At 52.9% G+C, this 15,796-nt stretch overlaps 1 protein-coding gene across 1 annotated transcript in view; it reads right to left on the reverse strand.

Annotated features, from left to right (window-relative positions):
- Positions 1-11,483, reverse strand: part of LRP4 (LDL receptor related protein 4) — a 38,837-nt gene extending 27,354 nt beyond the window's left edge. Inside the window, exons 1-15 of the mRNA XM_040980203.1 lie at positions 10,834-11,483; positions 9,208-9,324; positions 8,997-9,110; positions 8,150-8,266; positions 7,784-7,912; positions 7,485-7,604; positions 6,732-6,857; positions 6,018-6,143; positions 5,680-5,814; positions 5,183-5,308; positions 4,647-4,877; positions 2,864-3,020; positions 1,893-2,110; positions 1,577-1,753; positions 1,043-1,165 (exon numbers count right to left, since the gene is read on the reverse strand). Of these exons, the coding sequence (XP_040836137.1) occupies positions 1,043-1,165; positions 1,577-1,753; positions 1,893-2,110; positions 2,864-3,020; positions 4,647-4,877; positions 5,183-5,308; positions 5,680-5,814; positions 6,018-6,143; positions 6,732-6,857; positions 7,485-7,604; positions 7,784-7,912; positions 8,150-8,266; positions 8,997-9,110; positions 9,208-9,324; position 10,834 (2,017 nt within the window). The 5' untranslated portion in view covers positions 10,835-11,483. The remainder of the gene's footprint in view (positions 1-1,042; positions 1,166-1,576; positions 1,754-1,892; positions 2,111-2,863; positions 3,021-4,646; positions 4,878-5,182; positions 5,309-5,679; positions 5,815-6,017; positions 6,144-6,731; positions 6,858-7,484; positions 7,605-7,783; positions 7,913-8,149; positions 8,267-8,996; positions 9,111-9,207; positions 9,325-10,833) is intronic.
- Between the last annotated feature and the right edge of the window lie 4,313 nt (positions 11,484-15,796).

A 15,796-nucleotide genomic window follows, 5' to 3' on the forward strand; every position in this document is an offset into this window, starting at 1 on the left:
TAAGAACCTATGCTGGGAGATAATACTGTGGCACAGCAGGTAAAAACCATTGCCTGTGGCACCAGCATCCCCTGGTTCAAGTCCCAGCCACTCTACTTCCTGCTCCCTGCTAACGGCCTAGGAAAAGCAACAAAAGATGACGCATGTCCTTGGGCCCCTGCCACCCAACTGGGAGACCCAGATGAAGCTCTCAGCCCTGGCTGTTGCAGCCAACTTGAGGAATGAACCAGCAGATGCAAAATCTGCCTCTCTGTCTCTCTCATGCTCTCTCTGTAACTCTACCTTTCAAATAAATAAATATATATATATTTAAGCTGAAAAAAAAAAAAGGAGGAGGGGCTCAGGATTTGAGCCATTCTCTGCTGTTTTCCCAGGCCACAAGCAGGAAGCTGGATTAGAAGTAGAGCAACTGGGGCACGAATCAGTGCCCATACTGGATGCCAGTGTTGCAGGTGAAGGATTAGCCTGCTGTGCCTCCCCAGTGTCTTCTTTAAAAAAAACACCTATGGTGCTGAGCTCTCCAGGAAGACCACTGCGAATCGGTAACCCTGCAGGGCTCAAAAGAAGCCTGAGTGACAGCCGGGGAGACCCAAGGGAATCCCCTAATCTTCCATTCCTTGGACATGTGTTTATCCAGGGCCCGTGTTCTCAGAATGTTATTAGAGACCCTAATTCTGGCTCCCCAGGTCAAGGGAAAGTCTGAAGGGAAAGGTAAAGAGGTACCAGTTCATCCCTTGGATTTGTACAAGAGGTTGGGATCCTCTCGCTTCCTTGAGGCGGAGTGACACCCACACCTGGTTGCAGATGTTCAAACTCAACTTGGGAGCGTGCCTCGGCCTGCTAGGTCCACAGGCCTCAGTTTTGATACGGGAACCCTCAGCCTCTTCAGCTCTTCATCTCTCCAGGGTTACTCCCTGCGGAGTCTAGCTGTCCCCCCACTCCCCTTCCCAGGCAGGTAAAACCCCTCCAACTCTACCCCTCATTGCTTCCACCCATCCTCACAAGGCACCTCCGTGGAGGCCGACAGCCCGGGCCCACTTACTCTGGGCACAGGCATGGCTGCTGATCTTGCGGAAGCCAGTGGGGCAGGCACACGTGTAGTTCTGGCCACTGGGCAGACACAGGTGGGTGCAGCCTCCGTTGTTTTCCCCACAGCGGTTTTTGCCTGCTCAGAGAGGGTCAGGTAAGACTACAGGTTGGCAAAGGTAGCCAGCCCCAAGCCTAGCAAGCCGGGGTTTTGGGAGAGTGAGCTCCCCAAAGGGAGGATTCATGTCGTATTATCTTTTAATCTAGCCCAACTGCTGGCACAATGAGTACCTGACGCACAGGAGACAACCCTGTAAATGTTTGAGGTGAATGAATGCAGTCTTTTGGGAGGCTTGATGCTGTACCATCCTAAATGTCCAGCAGGGGGCAGAATTGGCCTGGGTGACTGGCAGCCCTGTTCTTGCCCCACCAAGAAGAAATAGCATCAGACTAGGTCAGGTGTAATGGAAGGTTTTCTGCTCCAGGAAGCTATAGCCCTTCTGGCTCACCTGACGGGCAATTTTTTGTTGTTGTTGTTTTTTATTTTTACCTGCAGGTTGGCGCTGGGGGTGCAAGGTGTGAATGTCCATGGGGAAGTGGAGTTTGTTACGAATGATCTCCTGGTTCTTCCCAGTAAACTTGTTAGCACTATTGATGCTCTTGGTGTGCCAGTCTGTCCAGTACAGGCTGTCTTCAAACACCGTGATGGCAAAGGGATGTGGGAGGCCTAGGCAAAGCCCAAGAAGATGTTAGTCCAGACACTGCCCAGTATGGCCCCTGGATCCAGGCTTGGCACCAGCACCAGACCTCCCTGAGGGTGAGGGTAGGGGAAGAGCATGGACAGCACGGGAGAGTGGGGCCTTCACCTTGACTGATGACAGCCTTGCGGTGACTCCCGTCCAGGTTGGCCCTCTCGATGACATGGTGCTTAGCGTCCACCCAGTACATCCGGCGTCCGGCATAGTCGATGGTGAGGCCGTTGGGCCAGAAGAGATGGGTGTCAGCGATGATGCGGCGTCCAGAACCATCCATGCTGGAGGCCTCGATGCGAGGGGTGTTGCCCCAGTCTGTCCAGTAAATGGTACTAGGAAAAGAGAAACGGAAACTGGAGGATGAGCAGGGGAAGAGGGTGGGTAGGTCCTGGGGCGGGGGCGGGGGGGGGGGCTGTCCCTAGTAGGGGGCTTCTATCTGTTTAAGCTGGAGAGGTTTCTGAATGTTTCCTCAGGCAGGGCATTTACTCATATCACGCACAAACATGTTCCCCCAGGTGCCTGCTTTGTCTAGAGCGCTTTCTACTGCGCCAGTCACAAGCAAATAAGGTCTCAAACCCTCGAGGAATTAGCAAGACTGTGTTAGTATCAGCGCAGGTGCTTTCTTCATGATAATCTCTTCCAGGGCCTTCTGTATATTATACGCACACATTTCTAAAACAGCTGACACACAACCACAAGATCTTAGAAGACACCCCCTAACTCAACTTAAAACACCCTGGCTAAGAAATTCCATTGCAGGAGATTTCTCATTGCATACAGGAAATTTTTCTACTAATTTTCAAATCAATAATGAATAAGATAATTCACACTGATTTTAATTAACCCTAGGAGCTAAGAGCAAACGTATTAAACAGCTACAACTTATCTCCTGCTGCTGAAAACGCATCAACTCGTTTAATCTTCCCACAAGTAGAAGAGAGGCATTTTTTTCTAATTTAGAAATGAGCTAATGGAGACCAAGATGAAGCAGTTCAAGGCCACACAGCCAGTTCCTGCCAAGGCGGGCATCCCTGACCCCTGGGAACTCTCCCGAAGGTGGGGGAGCTTGTGCACGGCTTACTCACCCCTCCATGGGGTGTAAAGCAATGGCCCGAGGCTTCTCCAGGTTCTGCCACAGCAACACCTTCCTGTGTGCCCCATCCAGGTTGGCCACCTCAATCCTCGATGTCCCTGAGTCGGTCCAGTAGAGTTTGTCATGAACCCAGTCCACAGCCAGGCCCCCTGGGGAGAAGCGGCAGTGAAGCATGAGGGACTTGGCACTTGGGCCTGTGTGCTGGGCTCTAACCACTGCATCCATCTCCTCATGTCATCGTCACAGCTCTGTGAGGGACACGTCCCACGGTCCCCATGAAGAAGAGGAAGCAGGGGCATTGCCCTGTCACCTAACCACCCAAGAGCGCGCATGTCCCACTCACAGCCCGCCCTGGTCCACCTTCTGGTTCTGCTTCTGTGGCCCAAACCCGGGGTCCCCAGTGCACTGACTCAAGGGGTTACCAGTCATTGCGTGGGGAATTTCCAGAAGCATTTCAGAAGTTCCATAAGGATTTGAATCTAAAGCGTGCTTAACCAAATTCTCACCCATTCCACCAGCTTACAGAGGAACCTGACAAGTCCAGGTGAGCTGTAGCTCTCTTTTACAATCTGGAAACACTTAGGTGAGTTGATCCAAATGTGCTTAATACCAAGGAATCATCAAAACAAAACCGAGAAGTAAACGGGCCGCTGAGGCCCATGGAGCACGAGCACTGCGAGCCACAGACCCCCGATTCTGTTGTGAGACAGACTACACAGCTCTCATTCTTCTCACGGACTGAGCTCAACGACAAGCAAATGTTGTGTCTGAACATATCCAGCTAATAGGAGGGCACGTCAAAAGATGGGTGGAAGGTGGTATGAAAAGGGGAGCTTACTTTGACACAAGATAATTTTGAAATTGTATATGTGAAGGGTCTTCAAAAAAAATCCATGGAAAGCGTATAGAATAAATGAACTAGAGGACCAGGTCTTTGGCCTAGCTGTTGGGAAAAAATCTGATGAAACTTGAAAAAACTATGCATGGCTTATTTAAATATAAGCCCTTAAAAAAAAAAGGTGTATCTATTGAAAGGTAGAGTGACAGAGAGGGAGATTGAATATCCATCTTCTATCCTCTCTGATTCACTCCCCAAACAGCTGCAACGTGCAGCGCTGGACCAGGCGAAGTCAGGAGCCTAGAGGTCCATCTGGGTCTCCCAGGCAGGTGGCAAGGGCCCGCGTAGTTGCATCATTCTCTGCTGCTTTCCTAGGTGCATTAGCAGAAAGCAGCCAGAATTTGAACCAGTGCTCTACTATGGGATGCTGCCGCTACAAGCAGCAGCTTAATGTGCTATGCCACACCAGCCTCTAAGTACGCATTTCAACATTTTTGCTGCACCAAAACCGACATATCTTTTCATTACATTTTTCAACTCTTTTTTCCTTCCAATTTACTGAAAAAGAGGAACACCCATCTGGCTCTTCGATTCCCCTATTTTCCAGAGCCAGGGACTCGCTCCAGATCTGCCCCCTGGGTGGCAGGACTATAGTCGTCGCTGCTGCCTGCAGGGTTTGCTTTAGCTAGGAATTGCACTCAGGTGCTCCTATGGCAGAGACAAACAGCTCCACTTCCGCTTTCCCCTTAATCATCACCCCTGCCAACTTTCTGAAGTACCCTCCTATACAGTTGCAATGGTTTGTTGGTATCAGAGCTTCATGTCATATTGCCCTGGAAGAAAAACATATTCTCCTTCCTCCCAGCCTGGCAACCCTCCCGGCTGCTCCTTCCACCGTGGTCCAGCCTGGCCCCTTCCCCTGGGGCCTCATCCCCACCTGGGCTCTCCAGCCCAGTAGACACAACTTCCTCCACATTGCTGCCGTTGAGGTTGGCACGGAGGATCCGGTCTAGGGTGACATCTGACCAGAAGACCAGCTCCCGCCGGTGATGGAAGTCCAGAGCGATGGCGTTCTCCAGGTTGTTGAGCAGCAGGGTGTACTCGGAGCGGTGCGGCAGCACCTGCCGGATGTCAATGCGATTGGCAAACAGCAGCACAGGCTCCGGCCCTGGGAAACAGCACAAGAACCAGGTCTCTGTGGGCTTCAGCTGACAGCTGGTGCCCCTGGTCCACAGAAGGGCACGCCCCAAGCGGTCAGTCTCGGTACTACATGTTAGAACCCTCCACAGTGCACACTCCATCCACCCCACACCAACTCGGTGTTCCTTGGAGCCCCAGAATGTCACTCGGAGCTTCGTTTTCCTTCTGATGGAAATCTCTCTGCCTGCCAACTACATCCTGAGCTACAGATCGCCTGGCTGCTTCTCCACGCTCAGCCCTCTGCCCACCCAGCCAGAGGCAAACACTCCTTACCCAGAGCCTTGCAGCTGCGCCGGTCAGGCCGGAGCTCGTAGCCTGCTTCACACCAGCACTGGAACGCTCCTTCACTGTTGGTGCAGCCCTGGCTGCAGTATCCCTCTTCAGCACATTCATTTACATCTGGGAACACGGGGCAGGATGAGCCGACCTCCCAGGACCACTGTGCCACACTGCAAGACCCCGGACCACTGGCTGCTTCCTGCTCTCATCCCCACCCAGTGGGAAGGCTGTGTGACATGCAGACAGACCCAGGCTGGAATCCCAGCTCTGCAACTGCCTAACCCTGTGATCTGTGGTGACCTACCCTCCCTGAATCTCAGCGTCCCCGTCTGTGAAATAGGGGTGGGGGGTGATCCCTCTTCCTGGGGTTTCTGGGAGGATGGCTGAGGTCATGTCCATCCTGACCCACAGGAAACACAGCTGCCTGCCTGCCGGTCTCACCTGCTCCCTGACTATGCTCTAAGGCAGGTGCGCACCCCACCCCTTCTCACCCTGGCACGTGCGCCCATCCTCCATGAGCCTGTAGCCTGTGTGGCAGGTACACTGCACCGCTCCCCGCACCATCTGGCACTTCTGGGCGCAGCCGCCGTTGTGAACACTGCAGTTCTCCTCACCCGTCCGGGGCCCTGTGCCAGCCAGGCCAGAGCTGGGAGTCGAGCCCAGAACCCTCCTCCTCCCCGCCCTGAGCCAAATTGGCATTCCACCCAGCCCACGAAGAACAGCTCCCAAAACTCTGAGAATCCCCAGGGAGGATTCTCTTTGAACTCTATGGGTGGGGTCCAACCACAAACCACGGGACAGGCGGGCCTGCCCACCGGGGGACACTTACGGCAATTCTGCTGTGGGCCTTCGTCGCTGTTGTCCCCACAGTCATTGACCCCGTTGCACAGCTTCCTCTGCCCGATGCAGCGCCCATTCCAACACAGGAACTGGTCTGAGGCACACTGGGGGCTTCCTAGAAAGAGAGGGAGGGAGCGGAAAAGAGGAAGGGGCAGGTGGGAAGGAGAGTCAGGTCACAGCAGGGCAGGGCTTGGGTCCACAAGAAGCCGGAGCCTGTCATTTTGTAGGCTGAGCTGCAGACAGACGAGATTCAAGGTGGGAGGGTCCGGGGCCCAAGGCAGGAAATAGCACAGACAGGGCTGGCTGAGCGTCCACATTCATCTTCTCCCCAGGACATGGCGGTGGCATGGTGAGGGACATGGGGCACAATACCAATGCAGCTCTACGTGCCTGGTACTGGGTGTGGGTCACGAGTAGGCATAGGGCTGCCAGCTGGAGGCAGGCTCTGGGCATGTGTGAGTTAGGACATGAGTAACACTGGCAACTCTGAGCCTGTGATACTGTTTCAGGCCACAGGGCCATCATGCACTTGCGTTGGACAGTGGTCAATGGGAAGGACAGGAAAATCCCGAGCATGGGAAAATCTAACTTCAGCAGCTCCAGGACAAAGTGGGACGCTAGCAGGAACCCCCCCTCTCCCTACTCCCTGTCCCCTCCTCCAGTCCCAGGATGAGGGCTCTGCGGGAATTCGGGGAGACCCCACCTGTGTTCTCACAGTTCTCTTCGTCGCTGTTGTCGGCACAGTCGACCTCGCCATCACAGCGCCAGGACAGGCGGACGCAGCGGCCTGAGCGGCAGCGGAACTGCTCCGCAGAACACATCGCGGTGGCTGGGCAAAGCAAAGGCCTAATGAAAGGCTGGCCCTCGCATGACCTCAAACTCCACCCTGCCACCCGAAGCTGGACTTTACATTAGCCCCTGTGCCACCCCTGGCCAGCCCAGGGTGAGAGTTGATCTATGGTGTCAATCAGGAAAAGATATCTTTTCTTCAAGACTCTGTATTGGGCTGGCCCATGGCCTAAGAGGTTAAGCCTCTGTGTGCAGTACCGGCATCCCATATAGATACTGGTTCAAATCCCAGTTGCTCCACTTCTGCTCCAGCTCCCCATGTATCACCTGGAAAGCAGCAGAAGATAGCCCAAAGCCTTGGAACCCTGTACCTGTGAGGTATATTTGGAAGAAGCTCCTGGCTTTGGACCAGCCCAGCTCTGGCCATTACGGCTATCTGGGAACTGAATTAGTAGACGGGAGGCCTCTGACTCTCACTCTCGGTAACTGCCTTTCAAATAAATCAATCTTAAAAACAACTCTTTACTGCCATCTGCTGGAAAACTGCCACAATGAGGCTATTTCTACTGTGTCCCACCAGACATGGGGCCTGTGCGCGGTGCCCAACCCATAGAACTGTACACGCTGGTCTTTTGCAACACATGCTTGGTGCCGTTCCCCGACTCACTGCAGTTGCGCTCGTCAGACTGGTCATCGCAGTCTGCATCCCCATCGCATCGCCAGCCTGCGTTGATGCAGAGGCCACTGTCACACATGAACTCCCCAGAGCGGCAGGGCTGGTGGGAGGCTGCGGAAACACACAGCCGGGGTCTGTGCACTCAGCGTCCCACGGTAGATGAGAAAGGCCTAGCCCCAGCACGTTGGCTCTTCCACCTCTGCCCAAGGAGGATCGGGGAGTGAGGGAAGTCCTCCCCTGAGCTGTGGCCTCCTCTCCCCTCCCTGCTCCCCTGCCACGGGAGCACTCACAGCAGTCGGACTCGTCTGACCAGTCTCCGCAGTCGTCATCACCATCGCAGTGATAGATGTCCAGGATACAGCGGCCATAGGCGCACTGGAACTCCTCCAGGTTACAGGGGGGCGCTGGCACTGCCGAAGCTGGAGGTGGGGCGGGGACAGACGCTCAGGCTGAGGGGCCCTGACTTACCCCATGGGCGCGATGCCCAGGGAGCTGAGAAGGAAGCACATTCCCAGAGGCAGGTAGACCCAAGGGAACCCTCCCATGCCATCCCATGTGGGCACCTGCTCCCAGCCTAGCTCTGCCCTCTGCACAGCCATCGGGTGGAGGCTGCTGCCCTCATCCAGCCCGACAGCCCGAGATCTGGGGACACTCACGACAGTTCTCCTCGTCGGAGCCATCTTTGCAGTCCGTATCGCCATCACAGTACCAGTGCTCCGCTATGCAACTGCCGTCGCTGCAGCGGAATTCCTTGTCCGAGCACTTGCGCATGTCTGGGGTGAAGAATGGAGGGTGCAATGCAGCCACCTCACCAGCCCCCCTCACCTCTAGCCCCCCTTGGCCCTCTGAGGCTGCTGACCAGGCCCCCGGAAGACATCCTGGATTTAGCGTAGACTCTGCCAGTTCCCAGCATGTCCTGGTTCTCAGCTCTGCCTGCCCCCTCCCCCGCTCCAGCTCCAGAGCCCCGGGGGTGATGTCAAGGTCTGGCAGGGCAGGGACCACTGCACCAGGCCAGCCCTGCACCAGCCAGCGGCCCAGCCTGCCTCTCCTCACAGTGTGGTATTCATGTGACCACTAAAACAGAATGCTACGTTTACCAGTGACAGTCACAACAAAGTTTTATTACAATGAGAGGTAAGGTGACTGACTGATTGGGACTAACACCCCCTAACAGATTTTTTTTACACAGGGTTCTTAAAGGGGCAGTTTACAATAGCTTGTTGTGGCTGGACAGCCTGTGGCTGTATCTTATCCGGCCGGGTAGTTAGCATAACCAGACTCAGGCTTTGGAGCCACCTGTGAGGTAACCCTACTGGGGTCTTGATTCCAGCAAACCGAAAACTATCTGTGCTTAAGGTCACGTATGGCTCGGCCCGCGAGCTCACACAGTCTCATAGTCATACAAGTCAAGCAGAAGTTAAAAAAGCCAAAAAGCACTGCAGTTAGCAATGAACCATGCTTGCTCCGTTTTGATGTCAACTCTACGGCAGCACCCCGGCTCACCGCACTGCTCATCGCTGTTGTCGCCACAGTCATTATCCCCGTCGCAGTGCCACAGGCTCCGGATGCAGTAGCCGTTCTGGCAAGGGAACTCATCCTCCTCGCATTCCCGGGGAGCTGTAGACACAGAGCCATGCGGCTGACGTAGGCAGCGTGCCCCTGGTAATGCCCGGGAGCCCCCAGGATATGCCCTGCCAAAGTGTCCAGCACTCACGGCAGTCCTGCTCATCCGAGTCGTCCTCGCAGTCGTTGTCGCCATCACACACCCAGGAGCGCCGGATACACTTGCCGTTGTCACAGTGAAAGTCAAGGGGTGAACAGGTGGGCAGCACTGAGTCCCAGTAACACAAGGAAAAAGTGAATCAACCTGCTGTACATGTTCAGGTGGCCATAACCCAGCCACAAACGTCGCCCAACACCCCTCTTTCCAAACTCGCTTGTCTGCCTTCTAGGCCCTCCTCACTGACTGCTTGCTGCACCTGCCCCAGCCGATGGCAGGAGCTAGAACCTAAGAGGCAGGTGTCAGATGGACATGGGGGTGAGGGATTCCCAGGGCTGTGGAGGAAGGATGACATCAAGAACACTGAGAAATATCCCCTCCTCTCGCAGGGAGTGATGACTGGCAGAGTGAAGCACAATTTCCAGTTCTCTAGAACTCATTACTTATGACAGCCAGCAAGGCATTCACCCTTTCCAGGCCCTCGTTTTCTTTGACTGTGCAATGGGGATAATTACTCTTGGCTCCGAGAAGCCTTCGCAGATAATGCCCAGGAAAGAGCTACACGAAAGGGAAGCATCATCATCGCAATTAGCTCAACAGGTGAAGGTTTATAATCCCCAGGCAGCAGCTTCATTTTCACTAAAGATGCTGCAGACCCAGGACTGCACCCTCCAAGCCCAGGCTCAGCTGTGGCATTTTCACGGATCTGACTCTGTTAGAGAGGAGGGGACGGTGAAAAAGAATGTAGGGGCTGGCACAATGGCTCAGTTGGCTGACTAATCCTCCATCTCAAAGCACAGTATCCCATATGGTCGCCTCTTTGTGTCCTAGCCGCTCCACTTCCCATCCAGTTCCCTGCTTGCAGCCTGGGAAAGCAGTCAAGGACAGCCCAAAGCCTTGGGATCCTGCACCTGCGTGGGAGACCTGGAAAAAGCTCTGGGCTCCTGGCTTTGGATCAGCTCAGCTCTGGCTGTGGTGGCTATTTGGGGAGTGAGCCAGCAGATGAAAGATATTTCTGTCTCTCTTTCTCTGTGTAAATCTGCCTTTCCAAAAAAATAAATTGATCTTTTAAAAAGAGCAAGAATGTAATATTTCTGACCATTTATGTTATTTTGAAAAGGTCTGATTAAACAAAATGGCACAACAAGAAACACGAAAATAATCTTCATCCATGGTTAGAATCCACATATTTTTAAATGTGTAAATATGCAGCGTATTTACACATTTAAATAAACATGGGAATCTCTCTTACTACAGACTATTTGTTATTTCAATACTTTTTCCAAGAGTTTGTTTCATTGGAGAGATGAGGGGTTTCCAATAAGTTCAAAGAAAATGCTTATTATGCAAAAATTATGCATTGATTTCAAAACTTTTTGTGCTGAAATAAACATCTTCTAATCCTATGTTCCATAAGCTTTTTGAAGTGCACAAAAACAAACAAACAAACAAGACAGAGGGCCAGAATGAAGAGGGTGAGCAGCCACCTGTCTGCTGGCGACTGTCACTCTTTCAAGAGTCCAGCTCTCCGAGTCTGACCCAAAGCACAGGACATTCGGTCAGCCCCACCCTGGCCCTGTTCCCCACCTCCCTTCTCCCCGCTCCCCGGCAGGTGCTTACTACATCCATCCTCATCGCTGTGGTCCCCACAGTCGTTGTCCCCATCGCACTGCCACTGGGCGGGGATGCAGGTACATTCACCAAGGGCACTCACGGCGCATGTGAAGTGACTCCGACCACAGGCACACTCGGAGCTGCTGGCCAGGCCTGGACAGAGGGAAAGGAAGCCAGGGAGGGCTTAGCTTCTGCAGAGGCGCCTGGTCCAGGGGTTCTGGCATTCTGGGAACCATGACGACAGAACGCTTGGGTAAAAATAGTCCAGAAGACATCCTCTTCTGTGGCCTCACAAACAGTCCGGGGATCTGGCCTAGGGTGAGGTGTTTTGGCAATGTACTTCCCAAAGCTCAGGAACCAAGGACACCACCCAGAGGCTCTTGCAGAAGGACTGCTGGGCACAGAAGAGGTGACGGGGGAGGCAGGCTGGGGGGATGTGAAGATGCCACCTCCAACCCTCCTGAGCTTAGGATGCTTTTCCCCTTTGCACCAGATCTTGGCATATTGATCAGGGTTGGTAAGGAGAGTAGAATTGAAATGCTAAAACACTATAGGATGAAGAATTCACAGGGGGGAAGAGGTGGCAGCAAGAGCTGTTCTGAGTCCCACAGGTCTGGAGGAGGGGGGATCAGTCTGTCCACAGGGACCAGTCACAGCCCCTCCCCCAGCCTCAGCAGCACGCAGCTAGTCCCCCCCCCCTATTGAATATCGGGCTATCTGCCTGGCCAAGTCCCATGGCCGGCTGCTGTGCCCCCTCCCCATCGTACCCAGCAGGATGCCCTGGGATGGCGTGTGAATGGCTCAGTGCCCCTGCTCCAGCCTCAGCCGGAACAAAGGGTTCTACCAGGGTCACTCTCCCCCTTCCCAGCATTCATCTAACCCGCTGGGCTGCTTGCAGCTGGGGAAGGAAGGGGCTATTGCTCACTGCTCATCTCTCTCCCTGGCTTGCTTCTCTTCTTCCACCCCTTGTCTGGGCCCTGTCCTCAGACCAGGCTAGAACAGGGGAGAAGTCAGCTCTCCATTGCCACTCTACTTCCTTCCCCCTCACCCAGCCCCCTTATCTAAAAGTTATACTTTAATTGTCCTAGCCTAAGTTTTGGGGGTCCGAATACAAAGGTATGCTGCTAAGCTCTGCAAAACTAAGGAGGGTACCCTAGACCCTTCCTTCACCCTTTAGCCCCAAGGGGTGAAGCGTGAGCATCAGGCAGGGCCCTTCCTAACCTGGCCCAATGTTAGTGTGGCCTTGGGGAATCTGTGGACGCCTGAAGCTAGAGACAAAAACATGTATTTCTGCAATAAAGGACCATGACTCCCATCAGACTCTCGGCTGGAGTGTAGCCCTCCCCCACCATGTGCTGAGTGAACCAGCTGCCCTAGAAAAGATGCTGAGGGACTGGCACTGTGGTATAAGGAGTTGCAAGACGCCACCTGTAATGTCAATGCCCCATGTGGGTGCCAGTTTGAGTCCAAGTTGCTTCACTTTCAATCTAGTTCCCTGCCAATGTTCCTAGGAAAGCAATGGAGATGACCTAAACCTTTTGGCTCCTTGCTACCCACTTGAGAGATCTGGAAGAAGCTCCTGGATCCTGGCTGAGGACTGGCCCAACTTCAGCCATTGCAGTCATTTGGGGGAGTGAATAGGTGGAGTGAACCAATGGATGATCTCGCTCTGCAAATTCTGCCTTTCAAATGTGTGTGTGTGTGTGTGTGTGTGTGTGTATATATATATATATATTTTTTTTTTTTTAAGAAAAAGATGCAGGATGTCCCACAGAAGCCGGGGGAGCCTATCCCTTTACCTCACAGGAAGATCTCACTCCAATCCCCAGTGCTCCTGTCTCCCATATTTCTTGGCAAATGTAGGATCTAAAATTATTTTCCAGCACAACCCTGAAGACTTGCCAGTCCTGGCTCCGGCTCCAGCTCAAGGCCCCCGGCCCCAAGCCCCAGTCTCGGTCCAGTCCCCAGCACCAACAACATCCTTTCTTGGCCTGTTCTGAGACCACTGAGAAAAGGAGTGAGGCCTTCTCCAACCCAGACCTGGACTCAGGAACTTCTGTGGTAGGACTAAAGTCATCACAGCAGCCGGCTGCTTGCTCGGTGACTCTGAACTGCTCCTTGTGACAAGGCTTCCCACAGGGTAAAAAGAAGTGAGCAGGCTTGGCCGAGCATGTGAGCTAGGGGTGATGATGCCCTCACTGACAGTGTCATTGGGCAACTTGCGGGCAGGAGCCAGAACACTGCTCGGCGATGTGCAATGCTCAGACAAGGAGCCTCCAGGTTCCTCAGAGGAGGAGAAATGCTGTCGGCCACACTCAGGAGCGAAGGAAGACGCACCGGAGCGGCATCCGTGGCCCAACCGCTGACAAGCACAGAAGAAAGGTGATGGAAGGAAAAGAGGGCAGAGGAGAAAGCCCCGGGCCTCCAGCAGACAGACCTGGCTTCCACTCAGTGGCCCGGAGACTTCATGCAAGTCACTTAGCTCCTCAAGCCTCAGTTTCTTTCCTCAGACATTGAAAAAAAAAATACAGAATAGTTTAACAAAGACTACACGATAAAGAACCTAAGGGGAGAAGACATTGACTTTATGCCTTGGTACACTCAAGATGCCCAATAAAGGGAGAGTTGAGGTGTAGGGAAACAGGGGCTGAATTTCTCCCAAAGCCTTGTTTTTTTTTCAGATTCTGAGTATGGGGAGTACCAGGCTGGGGAGGGTTGAGAACAGCAGGACCTGTGACACAGAGAAGGTAGAGGAGCCTGCCCCACCCCCTCCCTGGGCCAGCCAGGGAACAGAAGTCCTGATTTCAGGAACAAAGCATTCCACTGGGCAGGCATCAGGTTCCTGTTTCAGGCAGTGGCTGGAGAGCCACGACTTCCTGCAGGTCAGTGCAACCTGGGAACGTGGGGTGGGGGTGCGATAGTGGAGGTCAGGCAGACCCTTGACTTGGGCATGCACTCGGGAAACAGGCACGACTACTGTCTCTCTGGGAATCCCCAGCGGTGGAATTCTGCCTTTTAACTCAAGTCCTGGCTCTGATCTTAAAGGGCAGCTTGTTAACCCTTTGTAAGGAAAAGAATGATGGTGAAGACAAAACAAGTGACTCTCAGAAGTGTTGAATTAAAATAAAAGCTTTGTGTCTGCCTGGCCTTTAAAACTATTTCCAGCCACATGGCAAATTCCCCTGGCAGCCAGGGGCCTGAGATCTAACCCTTCCACCAAATGCCATTCCACAAGGAAGATATCTTCACAAGGTGCTTGCTCCCCATTCAGGGCCAGCACTGTGGCTCAGGGAAATAGTGGGTTAAACCGCGGCCTGCGACACAGTCCCTTCCAATCTAGTTCCTTGCTAATGCATCCGGGAAAGTAGGGGAAGACAGAGTGCTTGGGACCGACCCCCCCCCCCCCCCCCCGCCACACTCATCTGGATCTCCAGATGAAATCCTTGGCTTTGGCACGGCTCAGCCTCAGCTGCCATCTGGGGGAGTGAATCAGTGAATCAGTAAGGAGATCTCCATCTCTCCGGGTTTCTGTCACTCTTGCTTTTCTTTCTTCTTTTTTTTAAAAAAATATTTATTTATTTATTTGAAAAGTCAGATATACAGAGAGGAGGAGAGACAGAGAGGAAGATCTTCCATCTGATGATTCACTCCCCAAGTGAGCGCAATGCTATACCAATCCGAAGCCAGGATCCAGGAACTTCTTCCAGGTCTCCCACACAGGTGCAGGTCCCAAGGCTTTGGGCCATCCTCGACTGCTTTCCCAGGCTACAAGCAGGGAGCTGGATGGGAAGTGGAGCTGCCGGGATTAGAGCCGGCGCCCATATGGGATCCTGGTGCGTTCAAGGCGAGGACTTTAGCCACTAGGCCACGGCGCCGGGCCCCACTCTTGCTTTTCAAATAAACTAACTTGAAAATAGATGAAGTCATCTATGCTGGGGATACATGTTACCATGTTCCTAGCACCTCTTCTAAGAGGTTAACTAAAATTTCACCATTCACATCTCCTCCTCCTCATCCCAGCCACCCTACCAGTTTTCCATTTCTCTGTTTTGAGCAGAACAAGGGAAACATTCATGTGGCATACCACAGCTACCGTAACATGATAATAGACAGTGTCGGCTCTGGAATCAGAGAGACTAAGATCAATGCTTGGTTCTACCACTTCTATAACTTTGAGCTGGTGAGTTCATGGTTATAAGTCTTCCTTGGCCATAAAGTGGGACTACAATAGATGTATCTCAAAGGGTTTTATAAAGATTAGGTAAATCCATTTTGCAAACTGCTTTTGGCACAGGTCTTGCACACAGTAAAAGCTTCTTGATAACACAGCTATCATCTAATGAGTGTAGACTGGGGACCTTCTGAGTTTTTCTGCACGTGTTCTTCACTTGTTCTATCACCGAATGCTTCCAGCAAGGCTTGGAGGTGACTGAAGCACTGCTATTGTCATCATCACCATTTTATGGCCCAGGACAAAGAAACACAAAAGTCTACAGACATTCACATGTAGGCAGGGGATGACGGGCCTGTTACATTGCAAATCTCTACAACACTTCAGGTCAAAAAGACATTTATGATGTCTGACTCTTGTATGCATTTCATTGTCCATGAGCAAATATGCAGTGACTTTATGACGTCTCCTTCTGGTGATTGCTAAGGTAACAATCGGTTTCCTTTGGATGAAGGAGTCAAGTAGGGAAAGCATCAAATCCTTCCTTTGGGACCAGTGTTTCAGTGTGGATCCAGGAAGGAAAAAGTCTATATTGGAAACGAAAATTGATAAAGAGACACAGAAAGACCTTCCATCTGTTGGTTCACTCTTCAAATGGCTGCAACGGCAGGAATTGAGCCAATCTGAAATCAGAAGCCAGGAGCTTCTTGGGTGCAGCATCCCAAAGACCTAGGCCAATTTCCACTGCTTTCCCAGGCCACAAACAGGGAGCCTGATCAGAGGTGAAGCAGCTGGGAC

This window comes from Ochotona curzoniae, unplaced genomic scaffold, assembly GCF_017591425.1.
Source record: "Ochotona curzoniae isolate NIBS_2020 unplaced genomic scaffold, NIBS_Ocur_1.0 contig_3432, whole genome shotgun sequence".
In the NCBI taxonomy this organism is placed as follows: domain Eukaryota; kingdom Metazoa; phylum Chordata; class Mammalia; order Lagomorpha; family Ochotonidae; genus Ochotona; species Ochotona curzoniae.